This window comes from Xiphophorus maculatus, chromosome 21 (assembly GCF_002775205.1).
Source record: "Xiphophorus maculatus strain JP 163 A chromosome 21, X_maculatus-5.0-male, whole genome shotgun sequence".
Lineage (NCBI taxonomy): Eukaryota > Metazoa > Chordata > Actinopteri > Cyprinodontiformes > Poeciliidae > Xiphophorus > Xiphophorus maculatus.
Window position 1 is genome coordinate 26,217,435 of NC_036463.1, and position 14,822 is coordinate 26,232,256.

A 14,822-nucleotide genomic window follows, 5' to 3' on the forward strand; every position below is an offset into this window, starting at 1 on the left:
GACGTTGTTATTGTGTCTTGTCTCTATGCTGTAACTGCGAAGTAATTTCCCTGCTGGGATGTATAAAGTACTTCTATTCTATTCTATTCTATTCTAAACTTGGTTAGAATTTTTCCCCAGAATGAATGAAATTTCTGGGATTTTTCTGGGATTTCTCCCTTTCACTTGGATTCCTCTGGCTGATTTTTGACCAGCCAATCAGTGAACAGAAGAAGTTGTGAACTGTGACATGAAATTTCTGCTCTGTTTTAGAGTTATTGTCTGCCAGCAGCGGAGAAAGTGAAACATTAACATTAGAGCCCTGCCACTAAAGCAAATAGGAGTTGATTTTTAACCAGCCCCTATTACTGACTGGTTGGGAGCGAAAATGTTGCCAAGAATCACTGCAGTTGTGTTTTCTGTGCTCTTGTTGAGGTGGCATGACTGAAAGGGAATTTAGCTTGAAATTATCTTCTCAATTTAGGAAAATATCAAAAATGACAACAGTGGAGGAATTCCTACATTATATGGAGCTAAATCTGTGCCATAAAGTTATCTCAAAAAGAAACCCAAAAGATTTGAAACTGATTATTTTGAAACTGAAAAAAAAAATTGGAACCTGTAGCCATTTTTTGAAAAAGGTTGTTATTTTTTCACAAGTTGTGGGATGGTGGAATAAAAACACACTATAACAGCAAAACATGCCAGAACATCAACATATTATTTGTGCATTTAAATTATCTCCTTATTCTCACATTGTTCTGCTGTTCTACCTACATTCTTTGCCTTTTATAGTAAAACAGCTTCGAACTACAAAACACGTCATTAAAAACCACTTCTGTTTCGTAACATACCAAATGTGGAGCTTTCTTCTCGAGCTACTCACATCTTTATCAGTCAGACAGAATCTGACCACAAAAAATGTAACACTACATGATCAGTATCTTATTTATGCATAAATATGTGTTATTGTGTTTGTAACCAGCATGAAAAACAACTTGTTGTTGGCTGAGAAAATCAGTTGGGTAAAAAGTATCTGTGCTTTCTGGTAACCAAAGTTCATACATTTAACTTGTGCTACCTTACACTTTCACATCTTGATTGTTATTTTCCAAGATAATGAACCCAGGCCTCGTTCAGGAAAACACACACACCTATCGGAACAAAGCCATAGCTGCCACCATTTCAAGTAAGATCCGGTGTTTAAGTCACTGTCATGGAGCCTGAACGTCCACAGAGATTAAAGTGAACAAGACGTCCTTCAAAATCTCCTTCACTGTAAAGTTGAGTGAGTTTAGTCCATCAGTCTCGATATTCTCTGCGGTTTTTTGTGTTTTGACAGCGTTTTCTGGATTCACCTCATTGTGCAAGTCTCTTCCATGTTTGATCATTTTGTATTTTGCAATCCCAGCGTCCGGCCGAGTTATGGACATTCCTCTTACGATGATTCTGTTGTACAGGTCGTCGTCTTCGCCACCCCAGCCCCAGAAAGTGTTGGAGAAACCGTTGACTTTAAGGAACTGCTCCTCTGTCAGCAGGGAGACGCCACCGAAGGCTGTTACTGAGGATAATCTGTAGTTAAATTTATCGATAGCCACAGATAAATGTCTGGGATGGTCAGAACATCTGTAGAGGTTTCTGTCATCTATTGGTACCAGGTCTACGTCAGAAAAGACAAAACAGTCGTAATCGTATTCCTTCAGTGCTTCAACAAATCCGATGTTCATCAGCTTGGCCCGGTTGAACGCTCCGTCTCCGTCCTGGTTGATGACGTACACACCGTAGTCCAGCTGCTGACGCATCAGGACCGGATGGAGGTAGTAGAGCCAGTGGGTCAGGTGTTCATACCGGTTTCTGAACGGGATGATGACAGCCACCTAGAAGATGGACGCAGGGAGAGTTTGAACTGGTAGAACCAGTGAGACATTATGGACCCTGTTACCGTCTAACAGGGTCCATAATGTCTCGAATGCACACAAGGCTGGAGGGTGCTCAGGTCCGGTCAGGTCCGGTCCGGTCCGGTCCGGTCCTACAGAGCTACCATCCTGCAACTTTTAGATCCATCCTAACTCCAACAGACTGGGATCAAATGTCTGAATTTCCTCACCAGCAGTCATTCAGTTCTGAACAGGCCTGGCAATATAATTAAATATGTTACTAAAATAATACTTTAAAAAATACACTTTGAATGAATTTGTAAAAATTTATATTTTAAATGCACATTTAAAAAATATATTACAAATATATATAAACAATACTTTTCTGAAAGTGTACTTTTGGTAGTATTTTCAAATAGTATATTTTAGTAAACCTTAAATATAAATATAGCACATTTATATGGTATAAAAAGCCATAAAGGTATACAAAGTATACCTTTAGTGGTTCCAAAAAAAGCATGTGATAGTACACTTCAAATTGTGATTTTCTATAATTTAATTAATATTAAAATACATTAAGCACAAAATTAGTTGTTCCACAATAACTCACTTCAAGTTAACTTACCTGAAATATACTGATGGTTAGTCTAGCAACAAGCATGCTAGGGCAGATTCATTAAATTAAATTACATATATATATATATATATATATATATATATATATATATGAGGACTAGTGAGTGTGAGAACCACAGTCCAGGACGAAACAACTAAGATCCATAAATACATCAGGGACAAAGCCTCAACAGACAATGTGCTCAGTGAATATCTCAGACAACATGGAACGGAGGTTGAGGTGCCAGAGATACCATCATGGGAGGACAAGCCCCTACATGGGATGTACCACCAGCAAATAACCCAAGTGGCTGATATCAGTAAATCCTACCAATGGCTGGAAAAAGCTGGACTCAAGGACAGCACAGAGGCCCTCATCCTGGCCGCCCAGGAACAGGCCCTAAACACCAGAGCAATAGAGGCCCAGATCTACCACACCAGACAAGACCCAAGGTGTAGGTTGTACAAGGAGGCCCCTGAGACAGTCCAGCACATAACAGCAGGGTGCAAGATACTGGCAGGGAAAGCGAACATGGAACGACATAACCAAGTTGCAGGCATAGTGTACAGAAACATCTGTGCAGAATATGGACTGGAAACCCCGAGATCAAAGTGGGAAACACCCCCAAAGGTGGCGGAGAACGCCAGAGCTAAGATCCTGTGGGACTTCCAGATCCAGACAGACAAAATGGTAATGGCGAACCAACCAGACATTGTCGTAGTGGATAAACAACAGAGGAAAGCCGTTGTGGTAGATGTAGCAATACCAAGCGACTGCAACATCAGGAAAAAGGAGCACGAGAAACTAGAGAAATACCAGGGCCTCAGGGAGGAACTGGAGAGGGCCTGGAAGGTGAAGACCACAGTGGTGCCTGTGGTCATCGGGGCCCCCGGGGCAGTCACCCCCAAACTGGACCAATGGCTACAACAGATCCCAGGAACAACATCAGACATCTCAGTCCAGAAATGTGCAGTCCTTGGCACAGCCAAGATACTGCGCAGAACCCTCAAGCTCCCAGGCCTCTGGTAGAGGACCCGAGCTCAGAGGATAAGAACCACCCGCGGTGGGTGAGAAGGGAATTTTATATATATGTATATATAGGACAATGAAACTGAAACACCTGGTTTTAGACCACAATAACTTATTAGTATGGTGTAGGGCCTCCTTTTGCGGCCAATACAGCGTCAATTCGTCTTGGGAATGACATATACAAGTCCTGCACAGTGGTCAGAGGGATTTTAAGCCATTCTTCTTGCAGGATAGTGACTAGGTCACGACGTGATGCTGGTGGAGGAAAATGTTTCCTGACTCGCTCCTCCAAAACACCCCAAAATGGCTCAATAATATTTAGATCTGGTGACTGTGCAGGCCATGGGAGATGTTCAACTTCACTTTCATGTTCATCAAACCAATCTTTCACCAGTCTTGCTGTGTGTATTGGTGCATTGTCATCCTGATACATGGCACCTCCTTCAGGATACAATGTTTGAACCATTGGATGCACATGGTCCTCCAGAATGGTTCGGTAGTCCTTGGCAGTGACGCGCCCATCTAGCACAAGTATGGAGCCAAGGGAATGCCATGATATGGCAGCCCAAACCATCACTGATCCACCCCCATGCTTCACTCTGGGCATGCAACAGTCTGGGTGGTACGCTTCTTTGGGGCTTCTCCACACCGTAACTCTCCCGGATGTGGGGAAAACAGTAAAGGTGGACTCATCAGAGAACAATACATGTTTCACATTGTCCACAGCCCAAGATTTCTGCTCCTTGCACCATTGAAACCGACGTTTGGCATTGGCACGAGTGACCAAAGGTTTGGCAATAGCAGCCCGGCCGTGTATATTGACCCTGTGGAGCTCCCGACGGACAGTTTTGGTGGAAACAGGAGAGTTGAGGTGCACATTTAATTCTGCCGTGATTTGGGCAGCCGTGGTTTTATGTTTTTTGGATACAATCCGGGTTAGCACCCGAACATCCCTTTCAGACGGCTTCCTCTTGCGTCCACAGTTAATCCTGTTGGATGTGGTTCGTCCTTCCTGGTGGTATGCTGACGTTACCCTGGATACCGTGGCTCTTGATACATCACAAAGACTTGCTGTCTTGGTCACAGATGCACCAGCAAGACGTGCACCAACAATTTGTCCTCTTTTGAACTCTGGTATGTCACCCATAATGTTGTGTGCATTGCAATATTTTGAGCAAAACTGGGCTCTTGCCCTGCTAATTGGACCTTCACACTCTGCTCTTATTGGTTCAATGTACAATTAATGAAGATTGGCCACCAGGCTGGTCCAATTTAGCCATGAAACCTCCCACACTAAAATGAGAGGTGTTTCAGTTTCATTGTCCAATATATATATATATATATATATATATATATATATATATATATATATATATATATGAGATAATGAACATGATAATGTTTCATTATCTCAAACATCTCAGTTTTCCACGTTTTCATATTCAGGAAAGTTTAACAGAAGTAATTTTGGTTCCAAACGTAATTTAGAAACTTTAACTATGAACTGATTTTTTTTTAAATGTCCCGAAAACCTGGAAAACTGAGATGTTTGGTTTCAAACGGTAAAACATTTTCTTCAACATGTTTTAATCGTGCATATATATTTATTATGAATGCATGTATTTATTTCCATGAACGTTCCCGTCTAAAGGCGCCGCCTCACCTTCTGCCGTGCGGTGCAGTCCGGGGGTTTGTGCCGGCCTCCCTGCTGCAGCACCGACCCCAGCTGGTTCCGGACCCACTGCAGACTGCGAATAGTTTCAAACTCAACCAGAAGCGGACCCACCAGAGACAGAGGCGAGTCGGGACACGGATCCAGAGGCGGAGCCGGTTGAGCCGAGGTCGCTGCTGTTTTCCGGGAGACGTCTGGGATCTTCTTTACCCGAATATGATCCATCATCTTTCCAAAAACTCTCCTGCTTCCTTTCACCACCTGTTGTGGCAAGGAAGGAAAAACCAAAGAAGCGTCTTTGCTGTGGAGTAAAAAGACGGTGAAGCACGTCAGAGTGAATAACGCAGAAAGCGCCAGAATGATGGTGATTTTCTTCTTCATGTCTCTGATGCCCAGATCTGAAGCCACTGACGTTCCCACCTCTGCAACCTGGAAGCTCCGTTCAGGTCGAGTTCCGCTTCCTTATTTGGCTCTCATGTTGGCCGACAGGTGACTTCATTTCTGTGTAGCGGAACTAAACCTGCAGACAAGATCAGAAACATTGGATACAATATGATAATGGAATAATTCTGCAGAACATTTATTTCAGGGATGTCCAGTTTGTCAAAATTCAACAACTCAGCTTTTAGTCACAAATAAATCTTCTTAAAATATTTATTCATTTCGGTAGGAGACAAAGCATTTCTCTTTAATGAACATTGTTTAGCAATAAATTCCCGAAATGCTTGAAAATTTGATCTATTTAAACAACAGAAACTGCTTACATTTTGTCCTTCTCTACAAATATTGGATTTCATTGCTTTATTAAAATATTGTCTATTTAGAATATTATAAAAGAGATAAAAATAGAAAAATCTGTAGAAATAAATGTGGCCCTTGAATGCTTTCAATTTGACATGTTAAAGAAGATGTTTGTCTTTAACAGGAGGCGACCTGGAGATGATCTTCATGCACATGGAAACGTTTCAGGTCATCAAATTGTTTAAATGGACTTTAATAAAAATATGATACAATGAAGATAAAATGCAGTGTTTAAATTACATGAAGCTTTTTGTTATTAAGGAGGAAATCAGTTCAAACACACTGTAAGAGCCAGTTAATGGGGAATTCATATAGAATAATAATTTAGATTAAAAATGTATAAATATGCTTAATTTAATTTTAAGAAATTCATTTTGAGTATATTTTCTAAAATGTATAACTTAGTTAATATAAAGGGATACTTTTATTGTGAAAAGTAATTTTGGCTTCCACTACGTAATGCATAACATTAACATTGCCCGTATGCATGTGTGAGGGCAGATTGCAGTTGGATACGGTGGAAGCAACACAATTTTTTGACCGATCTGTACCGAGCCTTTCATTTTTTCTGTAAGTGTATTTTTGGAGTTCTTTAAGTAAACATCATAAAAGAAGACTTGGTTTCAGTCGAGTGATTCAAATATTTGTTGCTAGACAAACTGCAAAGGTGGTACAACGAACTTTTGGGACGCAGAGTGCCACTACATAAAGTCAAAAAATTGCTAATGGAGCCTCATTTCTTCTTGCCCGAACAACGCGGTTGAAGAGAAAAGAAGCTCGCGCCTCGCTGAGAAAAAAAAAAAAAAAAGGACTGAAACGGGTAACCCTTTGAATGATTCTCCTAGAAAAGGTAACGAAAAGGCTTCTTTAAATTTGAATATTGTAAAGAAAAAGACGTCATACGGATGATTGAAGGAGCTCTGACGAAAATTGAAGTTAAAGCCTGTCAGTAAAATTCCACTGGATGCAGTTAATTGTCCGAGACACGTGCACGTAGGTAACGGATTCGGTCAATGTGGAGCTTTTGTGAAATATGAACAGTCTGTTTGCACTCAGTTAGAGAAGAAAGGCAACTTTGAAGTAAGTGCTTTAAACTTTGTGCCTGCTTACTACACATTAACTCCGCGATTATAAGATGGCTGACGGAGCTGCTGACACGCGTGGCGAGGATAAATTGGAACAGGGGAGAGAGCGCAAGCTAACTGAGAAGGGCGCTGAGGAGAGATTACAACGGTTCATAGGATTAAGAAGACGAACGTTAGCCACTCTAACCAGACAAATTAAAGAGATAGAGACATTGAAGTGTGATGCTCAAAATGTGGAAAGTGTTCAGCTTACGATGGAGAGTGATTTTGCACAGTCTCTAAACGAGTTTAATAGGTTCAATTTTGAAGTTTGCAGTCTGTTGTCTGAAGATGAAAAATTTCACGACCAAAACAATTGGTACGAACCTAAAATGGATCAGATAACAGGCTTCATGAAAGAAACTAAGAGATGGCTGACAGGAGTGCATGATTCCACAGAGAGGGAAAACTTGCCCTTAGATGATCGTACTGAACAAGTGACAGAAGAAGAAGATACTGTTTTGCCTAGTGACAGTGTTTCACAGATAGGGGCCAGTAACGTTGCTAAAGCACACTCTCATGTAAGCAACATTTCCAACACCTCACGTGTATCGTCCACACGTGCCCGTCAGGAAGCAGAGCATGCCGCTCTAATGAAACGTCAAGAAGCGTTGAAAAAGAAACGGGAGCTTGAATTCCAAGAAATGAGAATTAGAGCTGAAAAGGAAGAGTTAGAACTGGAGACAGCATTAGCTGAAAGCCAAGCAAGAATACAAGTGCTTAAAGAGTATGAAACATTGGAAGATGACAGAGGTAGTTACGTGTCAGCGCAAAAATCAATAAGTGGAAACATAAAGAAGGAAAGAGTTAGCATGTCGCTACCGCAACATGCTAAAATGAATGTTCAAGCACCAAGACAAGTGCAGCGCACACAAATACCACAACTACCACCGCCAGTTTCAAACCAAACTTCTAGAACACAAACAGGGAATGACATTGTGTCAGTCATGCAGAAGCAGAACACAATAACTGAATTGCTAGTAAAGCAACAACAGCTTTCGCAGCTACCTACAAAGGACATTTCTGTGTTCAAAGGTGATGCACTGCAGTTCAAGTCCTTCATGAGAGCATTTGAACATGCCATAGAGCAGAAAACAGACAATGACCAAGATAAACTATACTTCTTGGAACAGTTCACAGATGGTGAGCCCCAAGAGCTCGTTCGTAGTTGCGCTCATATGACACCATGCAAGGGCTACAAAGAAGCCAAGCGACTTCTGCATAAGCATTATGGAGATGAGCTTCGGATCGCCAGTGCGTACGTGGAGAAAGCTCTCAAATGGCCACAAGTGAAAGCAGAGGATGGGAAAGCGTTAAATGCTTACGCAATGTTCCTGATAGGATGTCGTAACTCTATGGAAGATATTGAGTTCTTGGAAGAGATGGATAATCCTACCAATCTGCGCGCGTTGATATCCAAACTGCCTTACAAAATGAAAGAACGTTGGCGAACAGAAGCTTTCAACCTCAAAGAACAACGTGGTCACAGGGCCAGATTTACTGATTTGGTGAACTTCATAGACCGCCAAGCTAAAATAGCAATCGATCCTCTCTTTGGTGACATATCTGATAGTCGCTCACCCATAGCTGCTAAGATGAACCAAAAAGGAAAGCAGGCCGTGAAAAAGGAGTTTCGTGGAAGCAGTTTTGCAACCAATGTTGTTCCTGAATCCAAAGAGCCTCAAGAAAGAACTGCCAAGGTCAAGCCTGCTAGCAATGGAAAAGCGATGAACGCCTTTGATAAACCCTGTCTGTACTGTCAGCAGTCACACGCTCTTGCTTCATGCAGTAAGATCAAAGGCCAGTCTCATCAAGAGCGAGTGGAATTCCTGAAATCAAAGGGTCTATGTTTTAGTTGCTTGATTCCTGGCCATCTCAGTAAATCCTGTAAACGAAAAATAGAGTGCAAAGAATGTGGATTTAAGCACCCTGATATTCTGCACAAAGAAAAAGATGGCAGTTCCGCCTCACCAAGAAAGAATGATGGAGCTACTGCTGAAGAGTTGCTAGCTGCTGAGGTTCCCATCACACAGGAGTCTTGCGCCCTCACAGGGGCCGGAGAAGCTGATTGTGTGCTGTGGATAGTACCGGTGAAAGTCAAGTCGAAGAATAGTGAACAGTATGTGGAAACGTACGCCTTTCTAGACCCGGGAAGCACGGCAACATTCTGCACGGAAGACCTGCAAAAGAAATTGAATGTGAAAGGGAAACCAACCAAAATACGTCTCAGCACCATGGGTCAAGATGCACCAGAAAACCAGAAGCTCATGGACAGTTTGGTACTAACAGAGCTCAAAGTGTGTGGGCTGGAGGACAGTATGTACGTAGAGTTGCCCAAGGTGTTTACTCACAGCAGCATACCTGTTCATGCCGGAAACATACCCAAGCAGTCTGATATCCAACAGTGGCCTTACCTAAGTGAAGTGAACTTGCCAGAGTTAAAAGCTGATGTAGGCCTACTTATTGGAGCAAACTGTTCAAAAGCGATGAAGCCCTGGCGCATCATTAACGGCCAGGATGGAGGTCCTTACGCCATCAAGACGACCATAGGCTGGGTTGTGAGTGGACCTGTAAGGAGAAATGAAGCGGAGAATGAAACACCTCATTCATTTGTGAACAGAATCTCATTGGTGGAGATAGAGAACCTGTTGATCCAACAGTACAACACTGACTTCCCAGAACGCAATTATGAGGACAAGGAAGAGCTGTCTCATGAAGACAAAGTTTTTCTGCGGTCTGTGGAAAAGACAACAGTTTTTAAGAATGGGCATTACTGTGTCGGATTGCCACTCCGTAATGAGAAGCTCCAGATGCCTAACAATCGTAGTGTGGCAGAGCAACGCATTGCGTCTTTGGAAAGGAAGTTCAGGAAGAGTCCTGAGTTCTTTGAAGATTATAAGAACTTCATGAAAGCAATCATTACCAAGGGCTACGCAGTCCGGGTTCCAACAAACCAACTGACCCGAGAGGACAACAGGGTGTTCTATATACCGCACCATGGAGTCTATCACCCAAAGAAGAAGAAGCTTCGGGTGGTATTTGACTGCACATCCTCATACCAGGATCGGTGTCTGAACCATGAGTTGCTCCAGGGGCCCGATCTGACCAATACGTTGGTTGGTGTCCTCCTCAGATTCCGGGAGGAGCCTGTAGCAGTAATGGCAGACATTGAGTCAATGTTCTATCAAGTTAATGTGCCAGAACATGATGCGGACTTACTCCGCTTTCTTTGGTGGCCCAACGGCAGATTAGACGAGCCCATGGAGGAATTCCGAATGACAGTGCATCTTTTTGGAGCTACTTCTTCTCCAAGTGTGGCCTCATATGCACTGAGAAGAACTGCGGAGGATCACAGGGACACTGTATCTCCAGACGCAGTTCAAACAGTCCTGCGCCATTTCTACGTAGACGACTGCCTGAAAAGTGTAGCCACAGAAAACGATGCAGTGAGACTGGTCAAGGAACTTCAAGCTTTGTGTAGCAATGGAGGGTTCACCTTAACAAAGTGGATGAGCAACAGCAGGAAAGTGCTAACATCAATACCTGCAGAGCACAGAGCCACTGAAGTCAGAGACCTGGATTTACGACACGACACTCTACCAGTGGAAAGAACACTTGGTGTGCAGTGGGACACAGAATCGGATACTTTCCTATACAAGATAGAGCTGCAAGACAAGCCAGTGACCAGAAGAGGTATCTTGTCAATCGTCAACTCCATCTACGATCCTCTTGGCTTTCTGGCGCCGGTTATTTTGCCTGCTAAACTTTTGTTGAAAGATCTCTGTAAGGAACATCTTGACTGGGATGAAAACCTTGATGGAAAGCATGCTGAAGGGTGGAGCAGATGGCTTGAAGATGTCACCTACCTCTCCAACTTCCATGTGAGTAGATGTTTGAAACCCATCAACTTTGGATGCACTACCTCAGCGCAGTTGCATCATTTTTCGGATGCCTCAGAATACGCCTACGGCACTGTGTCTTATCTACTGCTTGAGAATGAACATGGCGAGAAACACTGTGCTTTCCTTATGGGAAAAGCAAGAGTGTCACCACTGAAGAAAGTCACAATCCCTAGGCTTGAGTTGACCGCGGCGGTTGTCGCAGTAAAGGTCGACAAGATGTTGCATGAAGAATTGCAAATACTACTGCAACAATCTGTTTTCTGGACAGATAGCACTACGGTGCTTAGATACATTGACAGTGACACGGCACGTTTCAAAACGTTTGTTGCTAACAGAGTTTCAATGATCCGAGAAGCAACCAAGCCCTCACAATGGATGTATGTCAGAACAGATGAGAATCCTGCAGATCAAGCCAGCAGAGGCCTGAAGGCAAAGAGCTTGGTCGAAGGAGGAATGTGGATAAGTGGACCAGACTTTCTGCTGAATGAAAAGGATTGGCCAGAACAGCCTGTGCGAAAGAAGGAAAGCCTAGAAGATGACCCGGAGGTCAAGAATAGAGTCGCTGTTCACACGGTCAAAGTTGAAGAAGTTATGGCACCAATGAACCAGCTACTTACCTATCACTCTGATTGGAACAAACTGAAACGATCAGTGGCTTGGATTGTAAAGGTAAAAGATGCTCTGAGGGAGCATAAAGAAGAACGCAAAGAGGCATTAAGAACAATCAGTCAGACCGAACTTGACCCTGAAAAACAAAGAAAAAAGTTAGAACAACATATGAAGAAATTTCAAACTGAAAAGACAATACTCACCTTGGATGATCTGGACGCTGCTGAAACAGAAATAATACAGTTCAGTCAAAGACAACACTTTGAGGAAGAAATCAAGGTCCTGAGAAATGAAAGCCAGCTCAGTCGCAACAGTGTGCTGTATAAACTTGACCCGATTCTTCAAGATGACACCTTAAGAGTAGGTGGAAGACTTAACAAGTCTGCTCTGCCAGAAAGTGCCAAACACCCAGTGATTCTTTCTAAACATTGCAAAGTTGCCACTTTGATCTTGAGGGACGTACATCAAAGAACAGGCCACTGTGGACGCAATTATGTGTTGGCACAAATAAGACAGAAATATTGGATTCCACAAGCCAATTCTGCAATCAGGAAGATCATCGGTCAATGCATGGTGTGCCGTCGGATGACTGGCAAGGTTGGTGAGCAAAAGATGGCAAGCTTACCTGAAGATCGCCTTCTTCCAGACCAACCTCCTTTCACGAACACTGGCGTTGATTACTTCGGCCCGTTTGAGGTTAAACGGGGCCGGGGTACTGTCAAGAGATACGGGGTAATGTTCACGTGTCTCACTCTCCGAGCTGTGCACATTGAAATTGCTGACAGCCTTGATACGGACTCCTGCATAAACGCCATCCGCCGTTTTGTATGTAGGAGAGGTCAAGTTACCACCATGAGGTCAGACAATGGCACAAATTTTGTGGCGGCTGAACGGGAGCTAAGGGAAGCCATCCAACAGTTGGATAATGAAAGAATAGAGAGAGTTCTACAACCAAAGGGGATAAAGTGGATATTCAACAGCCCAGCTGCCTCTCATCAAGGTGGGGTTTGGGAAAGGCAAATTCGTACTGCACGAAGAATTCTCAATTCCCTACTGAAAGGTCAGTCAGTGAACGACGACGGTCTACATACAGTAATGTGTGAAGTCGAGAGTATAATCAATGGTAGGCCGCTCACAAGTGTTTCAGATGATGCCAATGACCTTGAGCCTTTAACCCCGAACCATTTGCTACTTCTGAAGGCTCAACCAACCCTGCCTCCAGGCGTCTTCAGCGAAGATGACATCTACACCAGAAGAAGGTGGAAGCAAGTCCAATATCTCGCAGACTTATTCTGGGCTCGTTGGACACGCGAGTATCTTCCACTTCTTCAGGAGCGACAGAAATGGCTGAAGCCTAGAAGAAACTTCATGGCAGGCGATGTAGTGCTTTTGGTGGACAGTTCCTCCCCCCGCAACTCTTGGGTCATGGGAAGAGTAGTTGAAACACTGCCAGACTCAAGTGGAGCAGTGAGAAGAGTGAAGTTGAAGACCAATACCAGCACGCTGGAGCGACCTGTGAACAAGCTATGCCTGCTTCAGGAAGCTACGCCAGAGGACTAATGAAGAAGACAAGTTTATATGTGGACATTTTATTTAAGAATTTTGGCTCTTGGTGTTTTAAGTTTATAATTGCTTCGTTTTCCAGCCTAACCAATTAGGGGCCGGGTAATGTAAGAGCCAGTTAATGGGGAATTCATATAGAATAATAATTTAGATTAAAAATGTATAAATATGCTTAATTTAATTTTAAGAAATTCATTTTGAGTATATTTTCTAAAATGTATAACTTAGTTAATATAAAGGGATACTTTTATTGTGAAAAGTAATTTTGGCTTCCACTACGTAATGCATAACATTAACATTGCCCGTATGCATGTGTGAGGGCAGATTGCAGTTGGATACGGTGGAAGCAACACAATTTTTTGACCGATCTGTACCGAGCCTTTCATTTTTTCTGTAAGTGTATTTTTGGAGTTCTTTAAGTAAACATCATAAAAGAAGACTTGGTTTCAGTCGAGTGATTCAAATATTCGTTGCTAGACAAACTGCAAAGGTGGTACAACGAACTTTTGGGACGCAGAGTGCCACTACACACACGACTGTGGAACAGAGATTGTCTAATAATTTGGTTATTGGTCCTGGTTCTAACTGGGCCGTCTCACTGGTTCTAACTGGGTCCAGGCTGGTTGATCAGCAGCAACTGCAGCTGCATGTTTGCAGACCTGCTCTGAGTGTCTGACTGCACCATGCTGGGGTTCTGGCCCACTTTGCTCTGCAGAACTATTGTTATTCAGCCACATTTGGGGTTTTCCTGTTTTGAACCGCCTGTAGACTCAATACATGCCAGACTTTGACTAGACCACAAGTCTGAGAAAGTCTTCTTCTTGTTTTTCTCAGTCGGAGCTGGACTTCCTGGTGTGTTTTAAATTTATTCTGATTTAATAAAACAAAACATGAATTATCAGGTTGATTTTAATGAATCAATGAAAGTTTCTTCTCTTAGACATAGTTTGTATAGAAAAAAAACAAATAATGTATTTTTTATACTTTTGTCACAATAGACATGATAATAGATGGACATTTAAAAAATGTTTTACATGTGACATTTGCTGCTTGCAGAATTGGACCAGCAAACACTTCAATACAGTTTGCAGATTAAAAACTTGAAGATCTTCAAGGTCATGCAGCAGATGGTTGTGTCAGTACGAGACGTTACAGCTGAGATAAACCACAATGTTGCTGTTTTGAGACCATTTTCAAGGAATATAATAGAAACAATCACATAATAATGCAAGAACACGTTCTCAGAGATCAATAAACTTTAAATTCTAATCAACATTTACCACTGGAACTGGAAGACATTTTAAATATCCTCAATAAACAAACAAAACAACAGAAACAACAAATAAAATGGATCCTGAAACCTGTGAACGAAACAGAGTCAACTTCAGAAAAAAGAAACTAGTTGAGACCAAAACAGCACAAAGACTTTTATCATCCAGACTTTGGTAGAAAGAGAAAAACAATAAATCATGCAAATGGAAATTATTGATCTAATTTTAATTCATCACGTGATTAATTGATTTATTGTTTATTGTGGCAGGTCTAGCAAATGTAGATTGTATGGACATAACCATATATCCTGCTATTTTTCAGTTTTTCACACATCTCCTCTCATCCTCATCATTTCTTTGAAGACTAAACCATTAATTT

At 42.3% G+C, this 14,822-nt stretch overlaps 2 protein-coding genes and 1 long non-coding RNA gene across 3 annotated transcripts in view; 1 reads left to right on the forward strand and 2 right to left on the reverse strand.

The window, feature by feature from the left end:
* Positions 1-14,822, reverse strand: part of LOC111606168 — a 151,034-nt gene that overhangs the window by 77,926 nt on the left and 58,286 nt on the right. The gene's annotated exons all lie outside the window — the stretch shown is intronic.
* Positions 620-5,614, reverse strand: LOC111606172 (beta-1,4-galactosyltransferase 2-like). The gene is made up of 2 exons (XM_023325967.1): positions 5,165-5,614; positions 620-1,856 (listed from the first exon to the last, which is right to left on the reverse strand). The coding sequence occupies exons 1-2, from the start codon at positions 5,552-5,554 to the stop codon at positions 1,194-1,196; spliced, it is 1,053 nt and encodes a 350-aa protein (XP_023181735.1). The 5' UTR covers positions 5,555-5,614; the 3' UTR covers positions 620-1,193.
* LOC111606173 lies at positions 5,532-6,765 on the forward strand. Its single transcript, XR_002751937.1, has 2 exons — positions 5,532-5,619; positions 6,099-6,765. It is a non-coding gene; the product is annotated as an uncharacterized LOC111606173 (long non-coding RNA).